This window comes from Eptesicus fuscus, chromosome 1 (assembly GCF_027574615.1).
Source record: "Eptesicus fuscus isolate TK198812 chromosome 1, DD_ASM_mEF_20220401, whole genome shotgun sequence".
NCBI classification, from domain to species: Eukaryota; Metazoa; Chordata; class Mammalia; order Chiroptera; family Vespertilionidae; genus Eptesicus; species Eptesicus fuscus.
The window spans coordinates 9928567-9952804 of NC_072473.1; the positions used below are offsets into that span (position 1 = coordinate 9928567).

Sequence of the window (24238 nt, forward strand, 5' to 3'; positions counted from 1 at the left end):
CTTCAATCCACTCCCTCTCCCCCTTTTCAAAACAGGGCAGAGAGAGCTAAATAAATAGATTTTAAAAAGAGAGAAAAAACTCTTCATACACCTTATAAAACATACCTTAATTTCAACAGAATATTCTATCTTATGGTTATTGAAAAGTTGTAAAAATGTTACAGGAAAGAAATTCCCAAACACAATTAAAAGGTTAAAGGATAACTCTCTAACTTAAAATACAAAAGTCCAGCTAAGTTGTTTATCTCCATACCTAAATGACAGTGCCTCTTTTCTTGGCATACATGCTAAATTAAAATAAGAAAATCAAATTTAGTAGAAGTTACATGGTTTTCTTATCCTGTTATATAATTATATCTCAGTATTCAGCCTAGAAAGGAAATCATAAAAATGAAGAAACAAGCTAGAAATCACAGTTAGAATTTAGAAGGGCTTTAATTTTAAAAGTGTTCTTAAATATACTTGTTTTCTACTTGGCCAATCATAGATGCTTTGTACACTACTCCCTTCAGCTTCATGAGGGTGTTCCCCATGAAGACCTTTTTTTTTTCTTCCCACAATTCCTCCTCATAGCTGCTCACTTCAAAAGAACCAAGATTTTGGTCACAATAATATTATTAAAGAAGATGACCATTTCCAAAACCTTTAATATTTTCAGAAAAAAATGTTCACATGAAAAGAAGCAACTTCAGTTGTTTCAGGTCAATTCCTATCACCTAAGCCTTTAAAAGCCATTCAATTTTTAAACCACATTTTTCTTATTGAATGACTTCTATAGAGTGATTTTCATTATGCTATTAAAAACAATCATAGCAATCACTGCTGTACTTTCCACAAAACACATTAAATGTATTGACACAATGTTTACTTGGTAAAATATGGTATCCACATCACTGTATCATAAACATATTTTTACTAAGTCTCATGTAATATCAATGAAAATTATGTTATATTCCTCAAAGCTACAGAAAAAAATTGGCAACACTTTTCATTACAAACTGTAGATTTAAATGATCAAATCTAACTTACAATCGGGTTGTTCCTTTTTTATTTAAACAATTTTTATGGTTGAAATAATCAGACTGACTTTTCCCTTGTATCATAAAACAATTTTCAAAAGTGACTAATCAAATAATAGTGCTAACAAATTAATAAGTAATATTTAGAATAAAACAGGGTTTTTGAGATAACAGAAATGATTGGGATGTTTAATATACAAAAGCTAACAAAGCAGACAATGATTTTCTTTAACCACACTTCAACTACAATATAAAGAAACTTTGAGGGTAATCCCACCTTTGGAAATATTCCAGAGAAACAAATTGTTGCTGCACTTACCATAAAGGTGATTTAGGTTCCACTCATGGGCCTCCTCCTTTACCAGGAATAAAACTGCCTCTCTGAAGAAAGCAAGTCAACAACAAAGCCCATGTTGCCTGAGTAAGCCTGAATTTCTAGCAAATGGGGATGAAGCTATTTGCATTTGTTGGTTTAAGGGGGTGGGAGTGGGAGGAGGGGACTAAGAGGACTGCTAAAGTAATTCACATATTGTCTGTGGACCCTAAAGGCACTGATCATCAGTCACCTGTTCAAACTTCCTTCACTACCGCCTTCACAGAAGAACCAAAGGTTACCCTGGGTCAGAGAATTTGGAAAGAAATGAGAAGACATGCAAAATCTAACTGTCAACTCATTGCCTCTGTAGACAAAGTTACCCATGCTGGACCACATGTCCTAAAAACCAAGACATTTTAATAGTCTCAAGAGAACTTGTTAAAATATATCATAGAACAGAAACAAGAAAGAAGCTCCAGGTTCTGCTGGCAATTATTGAAATATTTAGCTCAAACACTTAGAAAAAGGGCACTTGTTTTGTTAAGATACTTCTTTGCATCATAATAGCTGTCTCATTAGCACAAGCAAAACATTTATTGCAAGCTGTACCCATGAAAAAGAAAATATCAGCTGTTTTAAATTTCATGGCCCTTGAGTGAATAATTTGGGTTGATAGCATTTCGAACTACTTCATGTAGACCAAACAAGATTACTAAATAAGCTAAGTATATTAGTCTATATTTAAGCTACATTGACAGTAAAAATTTAAACAAATATTTTAGTGTTTACTGAGCTTTCTAGTGGGACTGGCACACCTTGAGCTTTTTACATCCTTACTTAAAAATACTTCTGTTACTTTTATCCCACTATAACATAGAAAGTGAAAGTGCTGCTTTATGTGATTTTTACTGAACATACACCAATCATATTTTTAAAAGGGGGAAAAGTTAGTAAACATATGTACTAAAAACTATAAAATCATCATTTTTAAATTTACAGAAGTACAAGATACAGACGCCACATACTCCTCCGCACAAATCTGAACAATGAGCAAAAACAGCCATAATTTCTGGGGGTGTTTTTGTGTGTGTGTGTGTGTGTGTGTTTTAATAAGAATGAAGTGGGGGTGGGTAGTAAAACTACTTGTTTCTCAATGGAGGCTTTCAAATATTTCTCAAAAGACTAATTTTGAATCAGTTCAAAAAATATTACATAGGAAGGGCTTTACAAAATAAAACTACTATATAAACTGACTAGTTAACTTTTAAGAAAGATGAAAAGTCTAGATTTTAAAGCCCACTCCCATAAAATTTTAATTAAAAAAATGAATCATACACACACTTGCACACATACATAAAATAAAATAAACCAGCATTCAAAAAAGCAAACAGTGCCCAAGATAATTACATTTAAATCTACTTTAAGTTTTTTGAAAACAGTTCGTATTCATAAAACTGACATCTGAATTAGCAACAAAATAAACCTAATATGACAGTTCTATCAAATATTCATTATCAGAAATGTTTTACAAAGTGTGAAAGGAATGTCATGTTTACCATTGAGTTCCACTTGTAAATTAAGGCTGTTTCCCTGAGAGGCGAGGGGAGTATTGAGGGACTCAATAAAATGAAGGATTTAATCAAGAAGACTTAAGATGGTCACTGATGGCCTATGGTGCCACTACTCAGGAATGCTTGGCTACACCTTCCTGATTGCAGGTTTTTCCCTCCTCCACAGTTCCCTTCCACCAGAAGAATTCCTCTATACCCTTGGGATTCTGCAACTTTATACTCAAAGCATCTGGAAGTTCGCTGCCCTCCTTACTGGTCTGTATGGTCATAACTGTTTAAAGAATTAAGCTATAAGATGACAGACACTTCACACCAGTGTGGTTCATTCATTTACAATCAATGATGCATAAACCTGAAACTAAATAAAACCATTGTGTTCAAAAGTTTAATTTATATACTAACTTTAAAAGTATTTAAGTACCTTTAAAGCCAGGCAGAATGGTTTAAAATGTAGCAATTTATTTCTTAAAATTGTTAATATCCCACAATAGTAGAAAAAATAATGCTGGGACAGTTTTTTTTTAATACTCTGCTTCTCATAGCACATGGACACAGACAATAATATGCTGAAGGCCTAGGGGAAGCGGGGGCAGGGTGGGAGAGGCAAAGGAGGTGAACTGGGGGACATCTGTAATCGAGTCAACAATAAAAAAAATATGTGCTTCTGAATTTCTCAAATGATGAAAAACCTACATTTACTGTGTTCATAAATAAAATTATAGAAAAATTTTTTAAAGAAATAAACTAAAACAAAAAATAAATTAAAAGATCAATAAATAAAATTATAGAAACATAATAGCAACTTATTTGTTTATAAATTTACCCAAATAAAAATAGTAAAAAAGAAAAGATTTTTTTAATTTGCCTTTAAAATTATGGTAGTCTCAGTTCTGATTCTAAGTTGCTGGATTCTAAGTTTTGCTCCTTCCTGTATTAATAAATATTTGGACTTGAATGACATGACTGGCTGTAATTCCTCTAACTGTATATGCTGGAAACAAAAGAAGGGCTTGCAGGGCATTCCTAAATATCATTTTTTAAGAGAGAACTAAGATATAAAATACAAAGGGGGGACAAGTTGAAACAAAACAGCAAGATCAACTAAATTCTTCACGAAGACAATCTACAATGGGACTTGTTTTAGTTTACTTGACTCAGCCTTCTTTAAGTTGCCAAGGACACAGCAGCACACATCTTTCCTCCTCCTCACCCTGTATTGGTCTCTAGAATAAATCTGGTGAGCTGTGACAGCACCAACCAGAAGCAAAGGGCCTTGAAAGATTGTAGGGTCATAACAAGAACCAAGAAAGGAAAACCTAAATAAACAAGAGAGAGAAAAAGCCACACAGCTTGCTGAATTTTCTATCCAAGGCATGCTTCTCAGTGGATTTTTCTACCAATGATTATTAGCCTGATAGAACTTGGCTGTTTCTGATTATAGAAGTGTTAGCACAGGGAGAAAATTTTTATTTTAAAAAAGTTTTATAGTCAATTAAACTTTATTACTGATCTTAAACAGATAACCAGTAAAGCTTAAATAAGTAGTTTTTAATGTAAAGTCAAATCAAGTGGCATTCATGGATGCCCCACTACATTTCTTTAAGAAATCATGTAAGTGAATTAATTGTCTTTAGTTATTAATTATTTGAAAAAGTTTTAAGTGATATATCCTAAAACTAATGTTGAAAAAGCAATTATATAAAGGTTGAAAAACAAACATTTCTAATGGGTTCAAGAATATTCAAAAATAACAAAAAAAATAAATATTTTTAATTTATGACACTGAATTAATTTATTATTTATAGCTTTTTATATTATCTAATGCTTAAGGCCCTTAAATTATTTAATATTCAAGTAAATATATTTAATATTTCTGTATGTTTTTAAAGACCATTTAAAGGTTTCTAATTTTTCCTTTAATTGGTGAAATGTCTAGTGGGATAAAGAACAGAGCAGGCAGATCTAAGAAAGTACTGGTGAAACCACATTTTTAAAAAATGCTCTGCATCTTCTATTTACTCAACTCTCTAAAATCTGGTTTTTCAAAGAAGTCTACTAAACACACTTTTACTTAAGACCACTAATGAGCTCTCTTGACTTTTATGCTGCATTTGATAGTATTGTATACTTACTCCTTAAAGACTTTCCTCTCTTGTTGTTGGGGGGACCAATCTATTTACTCTCTTATGTTTATGTATACTTTTCTAAATTGGCTTCTATTTTCTACTCATCTCATTTTTGTATTTTCCAAAGTTTGGGCCTCTAATCATGTGCAGTGGAAATACCTGAGCTTCACTCCGGACCTATTGGTTCAGAACCCATGGATATGAGTTCCAGGACATTAGCCTTGTACCAAGCTCCCCCAGGTGATTCAAGTGTGAGAATTACTGTTTTAAATGTTGACCCAGGCCTTGGCCTGCGTGGCACGGTGGTTGAGTGTAGACCTATGAACCAGGAGGTCGCAGTTCTATTCCCAGTGGGGGCGCATGCCTGGGCTGTGGGCTCGATCCCCAGTTTGGTATGTGCAAGAGGCAGATAATCAGTGATTCTCTCTCCCTCTCCTTTCCTCTCTGAAATCAATAAAAATATATAAATGTTGACCCAGGAAATCCTGTCACTGGTCCTCTTCTACCTCCATCTGTTACACATGCACAATTAAAATTACACCCCAAATTTCCACTACTTACAGCTATCGATAGGATGTATAAGCTGCCACCCTTCCCCCTGCCAGCACCTATAATCGTACCTGACACAAAAAGTATTTTTTGATGAACATGAAGACTCTCAAACCTGCTTTTTCAAGCAAGATCTATCCTTTTTAGGCTTCATACATGCATATGAAGCTCTCCAATGGACATGTCCACCTGGATGTCCTAAAGCTACCCTGAATCAGGATTCAGTTCAGCTAACAATAACAGAAAAACCTAAAAAAATAGAGGTTTATATAACATAGAATTTTATTTCTCTCAGATAATAGTATGGAACAGGCTAGTATAAAAATGTTGCTCCACAAAGTTCACAGAGACTGACTCCTTTCTACTTTCTACTCCACTATGCCTAGAATATGGTCCCTACTTCATGATCTGAGATGGAGCTCCACCCAAAACAACCACAATTCTAGGAGTAGGATAAAGCAGGAGGAAGGAAGAGGACATGGGTACATTCATCTCTCTGTAATACACCTCCTGGAAGTAGAACACACTACCTGTACTTTTATTCATTGATCAGGATTTAATCTAATGATCACATCTAATTGCTAGAGAGGTTGTAAATGTAGTCTTTATGTTAGGCCAGTGGTCGGCAAACTCATTAGTTAACAGAGCCAAATATCAACAGTACAACGATTGAAATTTCTTTTAAGAGCCGAAAACCAACTTCTGCACATGGGCCATGAAGTTTCAATCGCACTGTATGTGCATGCCCACACGTGGTATTTTGTGGAAGAGCCACACTCAAGGGGCCAAAGAGCTGCATGTGGCTCGCAAGCCACAGTTTGCCGACCACTGTGTTAAGCAGCCAACTTGTATTACTAAGAAAAAAAGGGAGACCAGATACTGGAGGACAATAGCATTTGTAGCCACACATTCCAACGTCACTGTGTCATGAACTGAACTCATCAGTTTTCAAGATAAACTGTCATTTTAACCTTTGTGATGTGTCTACTCTACCTTTATCTCCATTCCCCTTGACAAACTTTTTTTTCCTCTCTTAATAGTCTTATCATGTGTCTTTTTGTGAAGCTTTTCTTTAACCAACCACTTTTACCTCCAGCCTAAACAGACTGGATACCTTTGAACCAACTTCATATCTAGCATACATCTCTATTTTTACATTTTTAATTCTGTATCATCTTTTTAAATCTATCCCTCCATTCATCCCTTTCCCAATAGAAAGCAAACTTCTTGAGGACAGAGACTATGCCTCATTTATCTTAGTATCACATGCATATAGATCTGTATCATACTAAATTTACAAAAATCAATCATTAATGTCTGCTTCCTACAATTATGGCAGTAAGAAACTGGTAAGAGGTGCCTAATAAAAAGAACTTCATGTTATATAGTATTGTATTAAAGTCCCAAATTACAAAAAATTCCCCCCTTATCTGTGGTTTGCTTTCCATGGCTTCAATTACACATGGTCAACTCCAACCCAAAATATTAAATAGAAAATTCCAAAAATAAACAATTCATATGTTTTAAATCATGTGCCATTCTAAGTAGCATGATAAAATCTCACATCATCCTACTCCTACACAACCAGGACATGAATCATCCCCTTGTCCAGCATCTCCATGCTATATACGCTACCCACCATTAGTCACTTAGTAGCCATCTCAGTTATCAGATTGACTGCCATGGTACCAGAGTGCTTGTGTTCAAGTCACCCTTATTCTACTTAATAATATCCCCAAAATGCAAAAGTAGTGATGCTGGCAATTCAGATATACCAAAGAGAAGCCAGAAAGTATATGTATGTATAGGAAAAAACATAGAATATATTTTGGCAACATCCAAGATTTTAGATATCCACTGGGGGTTTTGGAACATATTCCCTACAGATAAGAAAGGACTAATGTAATACGGCTACATGCGCTTATCTCCACTCCCCTCCTCCACACAGCTTACCTACTAATTTTCTACATCCATTTTTCTCTTTTCTGGTATAAATAAATTTAGTGAGGTAAACTTTAAGTATGTTTACATTTGATTCCACTAATAAGTTTATATTTAACTAAGGCCAATGAATGGGTTATGTGCATGGACCCCTCTTAAATCTCAGCAGCTATTTCATTTTCAGGAAACCAGGTTAGGCATGTCTACACTCTTGGAAGAGTCACCCAAAAAGTCCAATGTTTTTATGACTTTTCTCTGAAAGAAAATATCCAGAAAATCATAGTATTCAACTTATGAAACACAACATCACAACTAATAAACCCATGACTAAAATAACATACTAATCTATGATGGCTTCCATAGGGTCGAAATGTTCACTGATGTGTAGATTTTACTTAAGACTATCAAAGTATCAATTTAATTGTAAAATGACCAAAATCATGTAAAACATGTATGTAATAATTGTTATGCCCAACCTTTTAAATTCTATCTTTAGATATAAACAATGGAATACCATATGTAACTTTAAGTTTAATATCAACTATAAAGGAAACTGAGTACCCCAAAGTGCTTATAGCAGCGAGGCTTCAATGGTCCAAGAATAGCTCCAGCTTTGCCCATATCTCCAGTGTAGACTGTCAATTCAGACTATGGTACTGGGTTGGCCCTCAAGAATTCTAATCACAGTCTTCTTTTATCTCCAGTTCTCTAGCCTGGACAGTGCCCTCCTTGTTCTGCCTGTGGCTCCGGTGGATATGAAATGCTAATTTCAATGCCAATAGCAGTTATATATAATTTCAATAAAATAAAAGAAGATGTAGTTACTTAATATCTTACCATAGGCTCCTGGTGGTTGCAATACATCTCCTGCCAGACGACACCACCCAACTGGGAAAATATCTCGGCAATAGTATTTGCACCAGTAATCAAAAGCTCCACTCCAGCCATCAAATGTAATATGAACTTCATCTCCTCTCACACCTCCAATAGTTGCTGGGCATATCATATCCGGGTTCTTTTTGTCTACAGCTTCTAGTTTCATCCCCACTTTAAAGTTATTTAGAGGTGGCATTGGTGGTTCCTATCAAAACATTTAAAAAGTTTTCATTGTTTAGATTTATTAAGAAGCATTTGCTCAATTGATTCTTACAACCTGTAGCAACCAAAAATTGAGTTCTATGCATACCAATTAAAATACAGGAAGAAAACAGTTCTTACAAATCTCTCTGCAGCTCTGCTCTACAACATCCCACTTACTCTGGAGCAGAGCCAAGAACCTGGAAGGAAACAAAACCAGCCTGACAGTAATTCAGACATTCATTTACTCATTCATTCAAGAAATATATATTGTACACTATGTACCAAGAATTCAGGATTCATTGGTAAACAAAAATATTAAAGATACCTGTTCTAGTAGAGCTTAAATTCTAGTGGTGGTAGTAATAGGATTAGGGGCTGAGTGGGGGCAAAGGGAAGAAGCAATCAACAAGAAAGTTTAAAAGAGGGAGTCAAACAAATCAATAAATATAAAAATTATAGGTGGAAAATCTATAGAGAAGGCAGACACAAGAACATGAAAGTCATATATATCATATATATGATATCCAATACAGAATACTTAAAAAAGTATGCCTTAGTTTCAAAAGTTAAAGCATGCAAATGCTAGCAGGATTCTTAGAAAGCCCAAGTGCTATGTTGAAAGCAACATCTTTTCTTTCAATTTGCATTTTATCCTAGTAGATGGCACCATCAGCTCCCTAGTCATCCAAGCCAGAAGCCTGGAAATAATCCTAGACCAGTGGTTCTCAGTCCAACTGAACATTAGACTCACCTGATGGCCACACCACAAGAGAAAGTATTAAACTGGTCTTGGGTGGGGCCCAGACATCAGCACCTTTTAATTCCCCAGGTGATTCTAATGTCCACTCAAGGCTGAGAATCACTGTCCTGAAGGCATCCTTTTCCATTAAAACTCACATTCAAAGACCACAACCTGCCAATTCTACCCTCTAGATCTCTACAAAACTAGCATTAAATGCTAACCTTCAATTAGTTAGTATATGACAAGACACTGTTTTCTATATATTAATTTAATTCTCACAATACCCTATGAAGTCAGTGAAATTATTATCCTCATTTTATAGGTGATAAAACTTATGCACAACTGCCTAAGAATACACCATAGTATCAGAGCTAGATTTTAAACCTAGGCAACCAACTCCTTGCAGCACCTTACCCCATCATCTGCCTGGCCAACTCCAACTCATCCACTTCCAAATCCCAGTTTTCTTGGTCTCTTAATGCTTCCCTGACCAACTCCTGCCCACTCCTAGGCCCACCTCAGAGGCAATCTTGCCTTCAATTGTGAAACTACTGTTGGAATGTGTTCACTCCTCTATGAGATGAATGGATTCTCAAAACAGGTACTACATCTTATTGATGTTATTTCCAGCACAGGACCCAACAGCAAGCAGTTAAAAAAAAAATGAATGAACCAAGGAATCACCTGAAGAACAGTAAACAAGCTCCCAACTAATTCTTTCACCAAGATATAATTTAAGAAACATATCTGGTAGGTTGGTCCCTTTTATAAATGCCTCTTTAAATCCATTTCATGGTCCATATTTTTCCACTGTTATCCTGTACACCCTTGCAATTTGAAAACTCCTTAATTATTAGCCCTCAACATCCTTTTAATTACATACTCTTAATTTGATTCTTTAAAACCACCCTGAAAGTCAGCAGAACAAAAATTAGCTTGAGCAAATATCAAAATCTATATAATAAAAGCCTAAGCCATCATTATGGTGGAACAACCAGAACGACTGGTCGCTATGATGCACACTAACCACCAGGGGGCAGACGCTCAATGTAGGAACTGCCCCTGGTGGTCAATGCACTCCCACAGGGACAGCGCTGCTCAGCCAGAAGCTGGGCTCACAGCTGGCGAGCCTCTCCCACCTCCGCGGCAGTGCTTAGGAGCAGCAAGCCAAGTGGTAAGGAGCCTGCCGCTAAAGAGCAGTTAGCTGAGCCGTAAGGAGCGAGCAGGCAGGCGGTAAGGAGCAAGGGATCCCAGATTGTGAGACAGTTGTCCGACTGCCAGCTTAGGCCTGAGGCCTCGAGGGGTCCCAGACTGCAAGATGGCGCAGGCCAGGCTCAGGGACCCACGCTCCCCACCACCAGTGCACGAATTTCATGCAACGGGCCTCTAGTATTTAATAACTAAACAACTGATAAAAAACAAGATTTACATATTGCCACTAAAGATCAATTATCTATTACCATATATGGGGTAAAGGGGGGCATATTTAACAAAAGATAGCCTTGGTAGTTGATAAATTTGTGCTGGACATTCACAGAATGCAGGAAACATTCAAGGCACACATAAGAATCCCAGGACCTTAAAATGTCATATGACAGAATAAGAGAAAGACTTTCTGTAGCAAAACAAATTAAGTTCAAATGGAAGTACACACTTTTCTGCTATTTATTCTCCAAAGATTTTCATACTATTTATTAATTCTTCTAAATTTTATAAATTTACTTTCTTATCAAATTTACTTACATCAGTATACCCATACAAACAAATATTAACAGACTTTGAAAGAAAACAAATCTTTTTTTAGTTTTTTAATTGATTTTTAGAGACAGAGGAAGGGAGAGGGAGAGAAACATCAATGTGAGAGCAAACAGTGATTGACTGCCTCCTGCATGCCCCCCACCAGAGATAAAGCCCGCAACTCAGGCATGTGGCCTGACCAGGAATCGAACCAGCAACCTTTCAGTGCAGAGAACAATGCCCAACAAACTGAGCCACACTGGCTAGGGCACAAATCTTTACTTTTGAAAAAGGAAACTGCTCTTTTTGTATAACATAGTAAATGAAAGGGCTTTATCTCAAGATAAGGTACTTCCAGATTTAGATAATTAGCAAAATAGTTCCCTCTACTGTCCATGAAAGGTAATGATGTTGCTTTTAAATTATTTTAAAGAATATGCTTTGTCAACATCAGTTCTTGAATGACTTCCTAACAAACATATAATTTGCAGGAGCAATAGTAAAATAAACAAGGGGTCATTGTCTTTTCTTTTACTGTGATAAAAAATGATTCTGTTCAAGAAGGTGGCAGTAAAGAATGCTTTTTTAACCTCCTTCCTCACTTACCTACAATATGGTTCTCCTTAAAGGATATTTCTTCCCAAATCCCACCAACTCTGAAGCCAATCTCAGCATTACCTGCATTACTCCTCTGCCTGAAATATTCTTACCCTTATAACCTCATGGTTCGTTCTCTTCCTTTCTTCAGCTATTCACTCAAATGGCACCTTCTTAGCAACACCTTCCTGACTAATCTATCTAAAATGTCACCCTCTCTTATCCTTAGTGTATATATAATTATGAAACATAATATATGCATACTTTATTTAGCATGGTTTGTTATACATTTCCCCAGCTAGAAGGTAAGCTTTATAAGGGCAGAAAAGGTATTTTTTTACTCTTTTGTTTAAAGCTGTATTCCCAGAGTCTACCTCTGACCACAAACTGCTATCCTTAACTTCTACTTCCTTACTTTTAATCAATTATTTCTTTGACCTCATCAAGAATTCTAGTCCTTTCACCTTCATTTATTCATTTACAAATATATACTGAGTGACTACTACATGCCACACATTACTGGAGGTTCTTGATATATATTAACTAGCAAAACAAACAAAAACCCCACCCTTGTGGTGCTAGTAAAGAGAAAGATAAGAAACCATGATAAAGTAAGTAAAATATATTCTATGTTAGAAATAAGTGCTATGAGAGAGAGAGAGAGAGAGAGAGAGAGAGAGAGAGAGAGAGAGAATAGAGAAGAATAAGGGAGATCCAAAGAACATTGTATAGGAGAGGTTGTGTGATTTCAAATAGGGTGATCAGGAAAACCTTCATACAGAAGGTGATAGTAAGCAGAAACCTGAAAAGAGGTGATTATTAACCATGCAGCTATCTAGAGAAAAAGTGTCCCCGGCAAAGAGAACAGCCAGGGCCTAAAGCAGGAGATGTATCTGAAATGTTCGAAAACAAAAAAGAAGCAAGTATGGCTAAAATGTAGTCTGCAAGTATGAGAGCAGTAGGAAACAAGATCAGAGAGAGAATAAAGGGTCATTTTATGTTGAGTGGTAGAGGCAACTATAAGAACTCTGGCTTTTATTTGGAGTGAAATGGAGAGCTCCTGGACGGTTTTGAGCAAAGGACTGATATAATCTCACCTTTTTTTTTCAAAGGAATATTCTGGTTACTGTGTTGACTACCAACTCTAAGGTTATAAATAAAGAGACCACTGAGGAGGCTACTGCAGTAATCCAGGAGAGAGATAAAAGTAGCTTGTACCAGTCTGATAACAATGGAGATGTCAAGAAATGGTTGTATTTTGAATATATTTTGAAGGTCGAGCCGATAGGATTTCCTTATGAACTGGATACAGTGTGTGAAAGAAATAATCACCAAGGTTTCCGGCCCAAGGAACTAGAAGGATAGTTGCTACTCCCTGAGATGGGAAAGGCTGTAAGAGGAGCAGTTTGAGATACATATTAGACATTCAAGTGGAGATGTAGAGTAGGTAGGCTGGGTATACAAAGCTGAGTTAGGAGCAAAAGGTCTAGATTGGAAACACAAATTTAAAAGTCATCTGCACATAAAGTGTATTTAAAGACAGAAATTAGATGAGATCACCAAGAAATTAATAAAGATCAGAGTTTCTCAACCTTGGCACTTAATGGCATTTGAGGCCAGAACATTCTGTTGTGGGGGCTGTCCTGTGCATTGTAGGATGTTTAGCAGCATCCCTGGTCTATAACCCACTAGATACAGGTGGTACCCCTACACAAAGTTGTAACAACCAAAACTGTCCCCAGATATTGCCAATGTTCCTTGAGGGCAAATCGCTCCCCTTCCAAGCTGAGAACCTCTGATATAGATAAAAAAAGAGGACCAAACACTCTAACATTCTATCACACCTTTTCAATTCCAGGTTACAGAGCATCCTGTCACCACTTTCTTCTCGGCACCCAAACCCAACTTATTGCCTTGTGCTTGCTCTGTTATCTCCAAATCTTAGTTCAATATCATATCCATTTTACCTATATATACTTAGTTGCTGAGAACTGCGGAAGAAAAGTCCCACATGGTTATTACATGTAGTGCCACACATATTTAGTCTTCATCTTTAGCTGAACCCTCCAAAATACCCAGGTTACCCTAGGCCAGTGGTCGGCAAACTCATTAGTCAAGAGAGCCAAATATCAACAGTACAATGACTGAAATTTCTTTTGAGAGCCAAATTTTTTAAACTTAAACTTCTTCTAACGCCACTTCTTTAAAAAAAAAATAAGAGCACATATATGTTTGTGAATGTACAGAAAAAAGTCTGGAAGAACACAAAACTTTAATATGGAGAGAAGAGTGGAATAGAGTAATGTACAGGATAAAGTGATACTCATTTTTCATTCTAGCTAAATGTATAGTTTCATTTTTTTGCCCCCACACAAACATGAATTACTTTTATAATTTTTAAAATGAGCCCGGCTGGTGTAGGTCAGTGGTTGAGTATCGACCTATGAACCATGATGTCACAATTTCAATTCCCAGTCAGGGCACATGCCCAGGTGCGGGCTCGATCCCCAGTGTGGGGTGTGCAAAAGGCAGCTGATTGATGATTTTTTTTTCATCATTGATGTTTCTATCTCTTTCTCCCTCTCTCTTCCTCTCTGAAATCAATAAAATATTTTTTAAATGAAAAACATAATATGTATGACAAGTGGCTTGTGACTAGCTGATAAAACAATTTGATATGTAAATAGATTCAGTGGCTTTTCTAAAGCCACAACCCAAGCTAATAGGTGTTTAACAAAAACTACTACTAGCCTTTACGGTGTGGCTAAGTGATTAGAGTGTCAGTCCGCACACCGAAGGATCTAGGGTTCAATTCCCAGTCAAGGGCACATCCCTGGGTTGCAGGTTCAATCCCCAGCCCCAATCAGGGTGCATGTAGGAGGCAACTAATTGATGTGTCTCTATCACATTGATGTTTCTCTCTCTCTCTCTCCACCTCCCTCCCTTCTACTCTAAAAATCAATGCAAAACATATTCTCATGTAAGGATTAGCAACCAAAAACACCTACTGCTAAACATCTCCTGTTATTAGCTCTTCTTACATATACTTTACATATTTCCCAAAGGGCTTGCAGCATTTGCCTGTGTTCTTTCCTTGTAAGGCAGCCCACTTTTAATACTCATGATGCTCAAAGCTGCACTCAAAAATTTTTTTGCAATGCAGGAGTCATATTTTTTAAAGAGAAGTTTATTGATTTTTAGAGAGAGAGGGAGAGAAACATCGATGTGAAAGCTCAACATCGACTGGCTGCCTCCTGCACGCCCCCTACTGGGGATTGTGCCCCCAAAGCTAGGCATGTGTCCTTGACCAGGAATCGAACCAGCAACCTCCCAGTGCATGGGACAATGCCCAATCAACTAAGCCACACTGGCCAGGGTGCAGGAGTCATGTTAATTGATGTGTCACATCCTTATGTCCTTAATCTTTTTCAAAAGTTTTTTAAAACTACAATCAATGTTTATCATTCTTGATACGAATAGTTGTAATAAAATTTAAGTGACTAAGAAAACAATTAGGACAACAGTTGGGAAAGAAATATTTGACCCATAATTTAACTAAAACTTGGCTTTTATTCATTGTTTGCTAAAATAGTGTACTCTTACAACAATTTCTCAAGAGCATAAACTAGTTTTGGAATTTTCCCTTTATTATATAACAAGTATTTCCTTATAACAAATTCATTCTGATGACTGTGTTTAACATTCTTTTACTTCTAAAAACAAATCTCTCTGAGTAACCTTCAAGTGATTTTATTGGCCCATCATCATTTTCTTCAATATCAAAGGGATGACTAACATAACTAAGTGAGGGGGAAGTTTCACTTCTGAAAGTAAATAAAAAACAGCAATGAACATCTGCTTCCAGTAGAACACCCCTTTCATATCTAAGGTCAAGAAATAGGGTACTAATTCATTTTGGCTAGTGGATGATTATAACTGAATAACTTTTTTTTAAAATAACTTGCTGTCATGGGCTGAATTGTGTGCTCCCATCAACTACAAACCAAGGAGAGAGGCCTCAAAGAAACCAAGCCTGACAATACCTTGACCTCAAACTTTTATCCTCTGGAGTTTTGAGAAAATAAATTCCTTTTGTTTAAGCTACTGTTATGGGCTTGCTATGCCCTCCCAAAATTCATAAATTGAAGCCCTAACCCCCAATATGACTTTTTAGGGCTAGGACCTTTAAAAAGGTAATAAAGGTTAGGTGAGGTCATAAGGCTGAGGACTATTGTCCCTATAAGAAGAGAAAGAAAAACCAGAGATCCCTCTCCATCTGTGCATGTCCAGAGAAGAGGCCATGTGAAAATACAGCGGAAATATAGTCATCTATAAGCCAAGGAGAAAGGCCTCACCAGAAACCAACCCCGATGGCACTTTAATATTGCACTTCTGACCTCCAGACTGTGAAAAAAATAAGTTTCTTTTGCCTAAGCCACCCAGTCTGTAGTACTTTGTTATGGCAGCCCTAGCAGACTAATAAATACACTTGCCAACCACTAAATTTAAAAAGCACTTTTGCTTTTTCATATTAGAGAAGACAAAGTATTTAAGTATCCCATTAAAAAATAAAACCACAGCCCAGCTGATGGAAGTTCTTTATAATTCCTTTCTTACCTCCTTGAAGAATGTTGCAGGTGCCATTTCAGATCCATCCAGTGTTCGCAAAAGGAACATAGGCCAAGATGATGTACTCATTTTGTATCCTATTTTAAAAATTAAATCAGATATCATGAAAAAGCCTCCCTATGATATTACAGCAAGTTGGTATTAAAAATAGCATTCATTTACTATTCTCGAGAGAATAACTTTCTTATCGAGGAACTCAGGAAATGGGCCAGAGGAGCAGCTACATTCTCCAATTGGTGCTACTATAGCCACTGTATTATTTGGCAACAATGCTACAGTGGAGTAGAAACTCTCATTTTAGAGAAACCAGTAGCTGGAGATCAACAACATACATGTATATGTTGGGAATGGGCCATTACACTTGGGTAATCCAAGCCAGAACCCAGGAGAGCTTCCATTTCTTACCAACAGCCTCACAAGCAGGGCAAAGGCTGCAAAAAACTTCCAGGCCCTCTTTTCCCCCTGCTTTATTTTCTTTCAGATAAAGACAGTTTTCTGTCAAACTCAGTAAATGTACACTAACGATAGTGCATTTCATTTTATGTAAATTTCACCTTAAAAAACTGCACAAACACAACTCTAGTTAATGATATGCATGCTAAAGTATTCAGGAGAAATGTAATAATGTCAATTACTCTCAAATGTATTTTAAAATAAGATGCATTGATAAATTCATAGAAGGGCAGACGGATAGATGAGTGATAAAGCAAGTATAATAAAATGATAATGATAGAACCTAGGTAATGGGTAGGTGGGCATTCATTGTAAAATTATTTCACCTTGTAAGTTTGAAATTTTTTCATACAATATGTTAGAGAAAAATACAACTCTCACGTTAGCAATCCTTACACACATTACATAAACATGATCTTCTCTTAGAATATATATTAGTTGCTATCAAAATAGGTATCTTTTTTAGAGATCTTATAATTAATGGTGACTATAATAGCATCTGGAAACAGGGATCTGCTGGTTTTATTGCATTCTGGGGACAATCTGTTTCAGGCAGCACTTGCCTGCCTTGATACCAAAATTGGAGAGAACTTGTCATGTATTCCTGATGAATACATGCAGTAAGATAGGGAGGCATATGAATCACTGGCAACAGGTCCATCAGTAAAATAAAACCTACAAAAAAGTTTAGACAGAAAGTCATCCCATAATAATCCTGTACCAAAACCCCCTAATATGATTAGGGAAATAATTGTTGCTAGGGAAAATGGGGGAGGGGAGATTTATTACATACTCACTCAATATTATTAGTGATATATAATAAGCTTATCCACAGCATATATTTTCCACACTGTGGTCAGAATATTGCATAAGAATCATTCCCTGTTCCTTAAGCCTTTCTCTTACCCCTTACCTTATCTTATTGCATCATCTACCATGATTTTTCTAAATTTAACATTTTTCTTAATTCTGTAACTCCCTGAAGTCAAACATAGATTAAAAGGCTAAAAAATAAATTAAAGTGCATATAAAATTCAAACAGATAAAACTAATATATGATGTTAGGAAGTCTAGGCAGTAGTTATCTTTGGGAAGGGGGTGGTTATGACTGGAGATCAGCAGGAATAGGGCTTCTGCATTCTGGGGACAATCTGTTTCAGGCAGCACTTGCCTGCCTTGATACCAAAATTGGAGAGAACTTGTCATGTATTGATAATAATCACGTATCTTGATAATATTCACGTATCTTGATTTGGATGGTAGTTATACAGGTGTTTTCATTTATAAGCTGTACACCTATGATTTATATACTTTCTGTTTATATGTTAAAACTTTAAAATATCTTTTAAATAATAACCTTTAAGTTTTAAATAAATAAACCCATTTTTAAAAGGAAAATTAAATAAGTTGTGTTATATTAAAATGGAAACTAAACTATTCAAAAGTGCTTAATGAGCACATTGGCAAAAACTGTTTATTTTTATATGCAGTGTGAAAGTATACATTAATTAGCATATGTTGTTATGTATTTCATATTTTCAGTTAACAAATTCTAAATGTAATTTGAAAAATAAATAATCATAATTTTGGCTATGTGTTTGAAATGCTGGCAATCACAATAGCTGTATTTCTTTTCAACAAAATAGAAAACATATTATCATATTATAAACAGAAATAAAATCCAAACAGGAAAACACTAAGCCTCAGGTTTACACTTACATCTCTTACAGAATTCTGTATGATTCCAGAAATGTTATAAAAGTAAACAATAAAAAATATGAATGATATGAAGGAAAAAGGGGAAAAGCAGAAAACACACACACCCTTAACCATCTTCTTGGAATAACACATTTCTGATTAGTTTTTTTTAAATATTTAAGCCAAATTAAGAATAATTAACAATTAGAGCAAGAAAGTATAAAAATACATCACTAAGAATAGTTATTATTAATATATTAAATTTTTATTCTCAGGGAATTTTTCACCAGTAGGAGACAAAAAAATCCATTTTTTTCATTGAGCTTTATAATAGGGAATTTTCATTTTCAGCATTGTAAAGAAGAAACAAAAACCCACTATTCACTCAGAATAAAAAAAGTGATAAATGAAATCACTTATTTTCTGTAGAATATCATGGTACACCCATATAGTAAAAGAAAAAATTTGCCCAAAATTAGTCACACACTTTTTATGTTTTAAAAACTTGGTCAAAATGAAGAGCTTTGAACTTAAAAACCTTTACTGCTAAGTTCCATCTATCTCCTCCTTTTCAAAAACCTAAAGGTACTCACTCCTACTTCTCTCACTGAGATTTCTTCCCACTATAGATGAAATGGAATTCCCAAATTTACATCTAGAACCTGGATATGGAATACCCTATGCTCATCCCCATACCAAAAATGCTGAATGGCTCAGTGGGCAATATTGAGGGAGGAAGTGACTTGTATCAAATGCTATAAACTACTCCCCCAGAAGGGCTTCTGAATCTGCATGTGTAATCTAGTAGAGCAGCTTCTGAAATTTCAAGTTTGAAGACAGCATGAGTCTTTCCCTGGAGTGGAAAACCTTTAGCACACATAGACCAAATGTGTACCTAGTGAACCTCTCTAGCCTATGGCACTGATGAGTTCCTCTCTCATACATTTTCCACAGTAACCACCTGACCATCTATTTGTAAGAATGTCTAGGAGAACAGATTTTTAAAAGGCCATTAAAACTATTTCTACTGAATATTACATTAGTAAGAATATGTTATTTTAAAAACTGTTTATCCTTACCCAGTGGAGGCTGAAGTAAGTCCCCTTGCTGTTCACAGGTTCCAACGGGCTGTATGTCTGGAGAATCAACAAGTCTCCAAAAATCATTTTTATCATCACTACCATCAAGGCGTAAACGTAACCTGGCACCAGTAACTCCGATAATCGTGGCAATACATGTTGAAGTCATATTGCGAGGGTCATGTGCTTCCAATTTCATACCAACTTTGAATTCATTAGTTGGTGGAATCTTAGACTATATACACACATACACACACAAACACAGTATTGTTAAAGTGCATCAACTATAAGAAAAACAAATGGTCAGTTAATACTTGAGGAGCATTTTAAGTAACGGTCACAGCAGATGGTGAACAAAGTTAAGAACTATAAGGTTCAAGGAAAAGATCTTCAAACCCTCCCCTTGGCTTGATGTGCAGCATAAAAACACTGCCAACTGCTGGTTTTACTCATTTGCCCACTTCCAGGCAACCTAAATGTGGCCTTTAAAATGCACTCTGAGTGGCTTTCTAAAATAAGAATCTGATTAGGCCACTCCCCTTGAAATAAGCCAAATGGTAGCTCAACACTGCTTAAGATAAAAGTCCAAGTACTCGTTACAGTTTAAAAGCCCCCACAACTTTAACCTCATTCCTACACTATTGCCTCTACCCCATTCTGTGCTTCAGCCACGCCATCCCTTACACTCAGGTTCCCTTACATCCACGTGCCTTTGTTTTAGATGTTCTCTCTACCTGGAATATTCTTCCCCTCATTCCAACCATCTCAGATAGCAACTCTTTTGTGAGCCCTCCCAATATAGAGCAATCACACTTCTCATAATTAATTATTTACATGTGTATCTTTCTGACATTCTTATTGAATGAATGCAGAGACCAGCTTTCTTACATGGCACTACCACAATCCCACCATCTCCTCACACCACCTGAACCTAACAGTCACACAGACACCTTTCAACAATAGTTTACATTAATATATTCAACATCTACAGAATTTTAGCATACCTGTCTGAAACACTCTACAGGAGCACATAAAGATCCAGTCTTTTTCAAGTAACTGTCCCATTGGAACTCATCTGGAAATAAATATACAAAATAACTTTTAATATATACCATATGTATACTAATTTTCAAGAATAAAATGGGTTTTGGTTCCATATCTCTTTAAAAAATATTTTCTAATTAAGAGCAGATTCAAACTTCCTGATGTACATTTGATTACCAGTATAGAAATAAAAAATAAGACAACTTCATGATAATAATGGCTCTGGTATAAATTACAAGCCAGATCTTCTCAATGTAATGAGGACTACAGCACAGTGATTCTAAAAATGTGGATTCTAGAAACTACAGGATGTTTTATAGAGTAATAGCAAATTCTACTCATCTGTCTCTAATATAAATTTACTCTAGATGTGTTTTTACTATTTCATCCCATTAATGTGATGGTGCTTTGTTTTTCACAGGGAGCTAAAGGTGTTTAGGTGTGTGGTCTAGCAGAATTTTACGGAAAGAAAAAATCTGAGAACCAGAGTTGTTCCTCAATTGACTAGTTGATCTCCATCCAGGTGTGAAGAATATGATGGCAGAACAAAACAGTAAACCAGTCATCGGTACAGTCACTGATCTAGATTATTTTAATGATCTACATTTTTTACACACTCTTGCTATCCTTTCTCTCACTTAGTCTTCATAATATATTAGAATGCTAGAGGACAAGGTCAGAAAGCAGTAGTACTCTGCCTGGCCTGAATTCTTCAATTCACTGTGCCAGTCAGATGCCAAAGACATTGAGAGAAAAACTTGATAGCTGTATTAAAAGTAGTATTAATTCATACAAAGTTTAATTCTCATCAACCATGAGGTTTTTCTATACTCTCATTTAATTTTGTCACTATAAAAATATTGGTTTGAGCCTGGCTGGTGTGGCTCTATGGTTGAGTGTCTACCTAAGAACCTGGAGGTCATGGTTCAATTCCCAGTCAGGGCACACACCTGGTTGCAGGCTCAATCCCCAGTGTGGGGTGTGCAGGAGGCAGCTGACCAGTGATTCTCTCTCATCACCGATGTTTCTATCTCTCTCTTCCTCTCCCTTCCTCTCTGAAATCAGCACAAACATATTTTAAAAAAATATTGGTTTTGGCATTTCCCCTTCCTGGGGGAATTTATATTACTAACCTCATATATCCTTTAAGGATATATAACACACTGAAACACACACACACAGTGCTGACAAATGATTAACAGCCAGCTTTTCAGAAAATACAAACAAAAAGCCTGACTGGTAGTGTTTGCAGTCTTCTGCGATTTAAATACTACCACCATACCTGATTGCAAGGTGCCAAGGAGAAGTCACTAACCACAAAGTTGGAAATAGATGTGTGCAAATGGCTCTCCCAAGCTAGTGTGAACCAGCTTCAGCATGCCATCGATATATGAGTGTGCATTTATACATGTATGTACTAATATTGTCATACTTAACACTGTGCACCCTGCTTTTTAAACTTCACAATAAATCTAAGAGATTATTCCATTAAAAGAAGACTGTGTTTAAGTCCACTTTAGATGACGTGAAGTGAATGTTACCACACTGCTGAAAGGTAAACAGCAGAATGTTGAGACTATGGGCTCTGGAGTCAAACCCGCCTTCTTCCAGTCAGGCTCTGCCTATTTCTAGTTATGTGACCCTGAGCAAGTCATTTCATTTCTCAGCTTCAGTTCCTCCTTTTATAAAATAGGGAATGTAATAAATATGGTACAAGGTATTTTGAGAATTAAGTGAAGTAGCATACATTTAAGTCACTCAATAAATGGTATGTTATTATTATAAAACTAAATGTCATTATTATCATTTATTTATGAATACTGAATAGCTTTTTCATAAGTAAAAACTAAGATCCATGGCTATAAAATTAAACTGGCCAGGATATTTCAGTGACCTCCTAAGCACTAACTAAACAATCAGGAGACCCAAGATTCTAACTGAAGCTCTACCAGCATATGGTCTTGGAGAGCATTTTTTTTTAAGAACAAAACAAAACATGAATTGGGGGTTGGGGGCATCTGGCTAGGGTGTCCTAAGGAGGTCAATGAAATATCCTGATCAGTTTAATTTAGATTTGACACATCTACAATACCACAGCTGAATTCCTGACCAGGAGCCAAAATAGTGCTCTGATTATTATTTGCACATGCCCATGGTTCCTTCTTGTTTGATTTGTACTCTATTCTAGTCCATTATTTGTCCAAATATCTTTTTGGCAAACTGAACATAATCTATGTGAGCCTCCTGGTCTTCTCCAGAGTAAATCAGAATCATAATGTCTTCTAGTGTGAGGCTGGAGTTCAGAGTCTAGTAAAGATGGGAAAAATATCTGTAACTAGAAACTTCTCAGTTGAATGATCACTGCACCACTACTTCACAGCACTTATCACAATTGTAGTTGTTTATTTAATGTCTACCTTTCCTCCTAAACTCCAAGAAGGCAGGAATCATGTCTGTTTCATTCATCACTGGATTCCCATAAAAGGTAGCCAGTATGTGTCAGGCACTGTCCTAGCTACTGGAGATTCAGTGGTTAATAAAATGGACAAAACCCCTGGCTCTCTTAGAGCTTAACTTCTAGCTGTCACTCACTGATTTCTAAAATAAGATGTTAAGATCAGGACCCTGGTTCCTTCTTGTTTGACTTATACTCTATTCTAGTCCATTATTTGTCCAAATGCCTAAAATAAGATGTTAAAAGCAGGGCCCTAAGAAATATCTGCAGATGTCTGTCAATTTGATCAAGTAATCTCATTTTTTTAAATCATAAGTTTGAGAATTTTGAAAAGTTACTAGCTTCAACCTTCAAGAATATATTTTATTTATTTTTATGAAATTTTCAGAATAGCCAAATCTATAGAGACAAGTAGATAAGTAGTTGCCTAGAGCTGGGGAGGAGAGAGGCATTGGGAGAAAATGTGGAGTGATTACTAACTGGGTACAGAATTTCTTTTTAGGGTGATAAAAATGTTCTAAAATTGATTATAATGATGGTTACACAACTCTGTAAATACACCAAGAACCACTGAATTGTATACTTTAAATGGGTGAATTGTTTATGTAAATTACATATCAACAAAACTGTTATATTGTAACAGTTTCAAAAAAAATTTCAAAACAGATGGAATTTGTAGGGATAAAGAAGAACATTCTAACCTAATGGCCTCCATTTCCTTGGAGGATTTTAGAGGTTGGAAAGAAGAGCTGAAGGACAAATAAGGCCAATGGGAAAAATAAGGAAGCACTGGGGGCCCAGCATTGAAAGAGAATGATTCCATGGGGATTACCTCTATAGGCAACCTTCCTGTGAGAACAGAAAGGCATATATGAAGTACTATAAGAGTGGGGATGGCAGAGCAGGTCCAATAGAAAGACAAAGGGAAGGGCAAGAGGTTCGTCTGGGAATCTCTGGTAAACACAATAAGTTTGTCATTTTTTTATTCAGCCTTTGTGTTCATGTGACTTATTTTCTCATTTTCCTTAAGAGCAGGTGCAACAAGTCAGATGTACCTCCAGTGTCTCTGGTGCAGTGCTATACACATGCTGTTTACAATAAAAAATTAATTGAGTATTAATAAATAAAAAATTAACATCTACTGAACATGTGCAATATATCTAGGAATTATACTAGGTACTTTATATTTATTTTTAAAATTT

The 24238-nt window shown here is 36.1% G+C and overlaps 1 protein-coding gene across 1 annotated transcript in view; it reads right to left on the reverse strand.

The window, feature by feature from the left end:
* The window catches only part of SCML2 (Scm polycomb group protein like 2), a 56145-nt gene that overhangs the window by 28106 nt on the left and 3801 nt on the right, over nucleotides 1-24238 (reverse strand). The window contains exons 3-6 of the mRNA XM_028129672.2: nucleotides 20542-20612; nucleotides 19538-19772; nucleotides 16296-16384; nucleotides 8360-8603 (exon numbers count right to left, since the gene is read on the reverse strand). Of these exons, the coding sequence (XP_027985473.1) occupies nucleotides 8360-8603; nucleotides 16296-16384; nucleotides 19538-19772; nucleotides 20542-20612 (639 nt within the window). The remainder of the gene's footprint in view (nucleotides 1-8359; nucleotides 8604-16295; nucleotides 16385-19537; nucleotides 19773-20541; nucleotides 20613-24238) is intronic.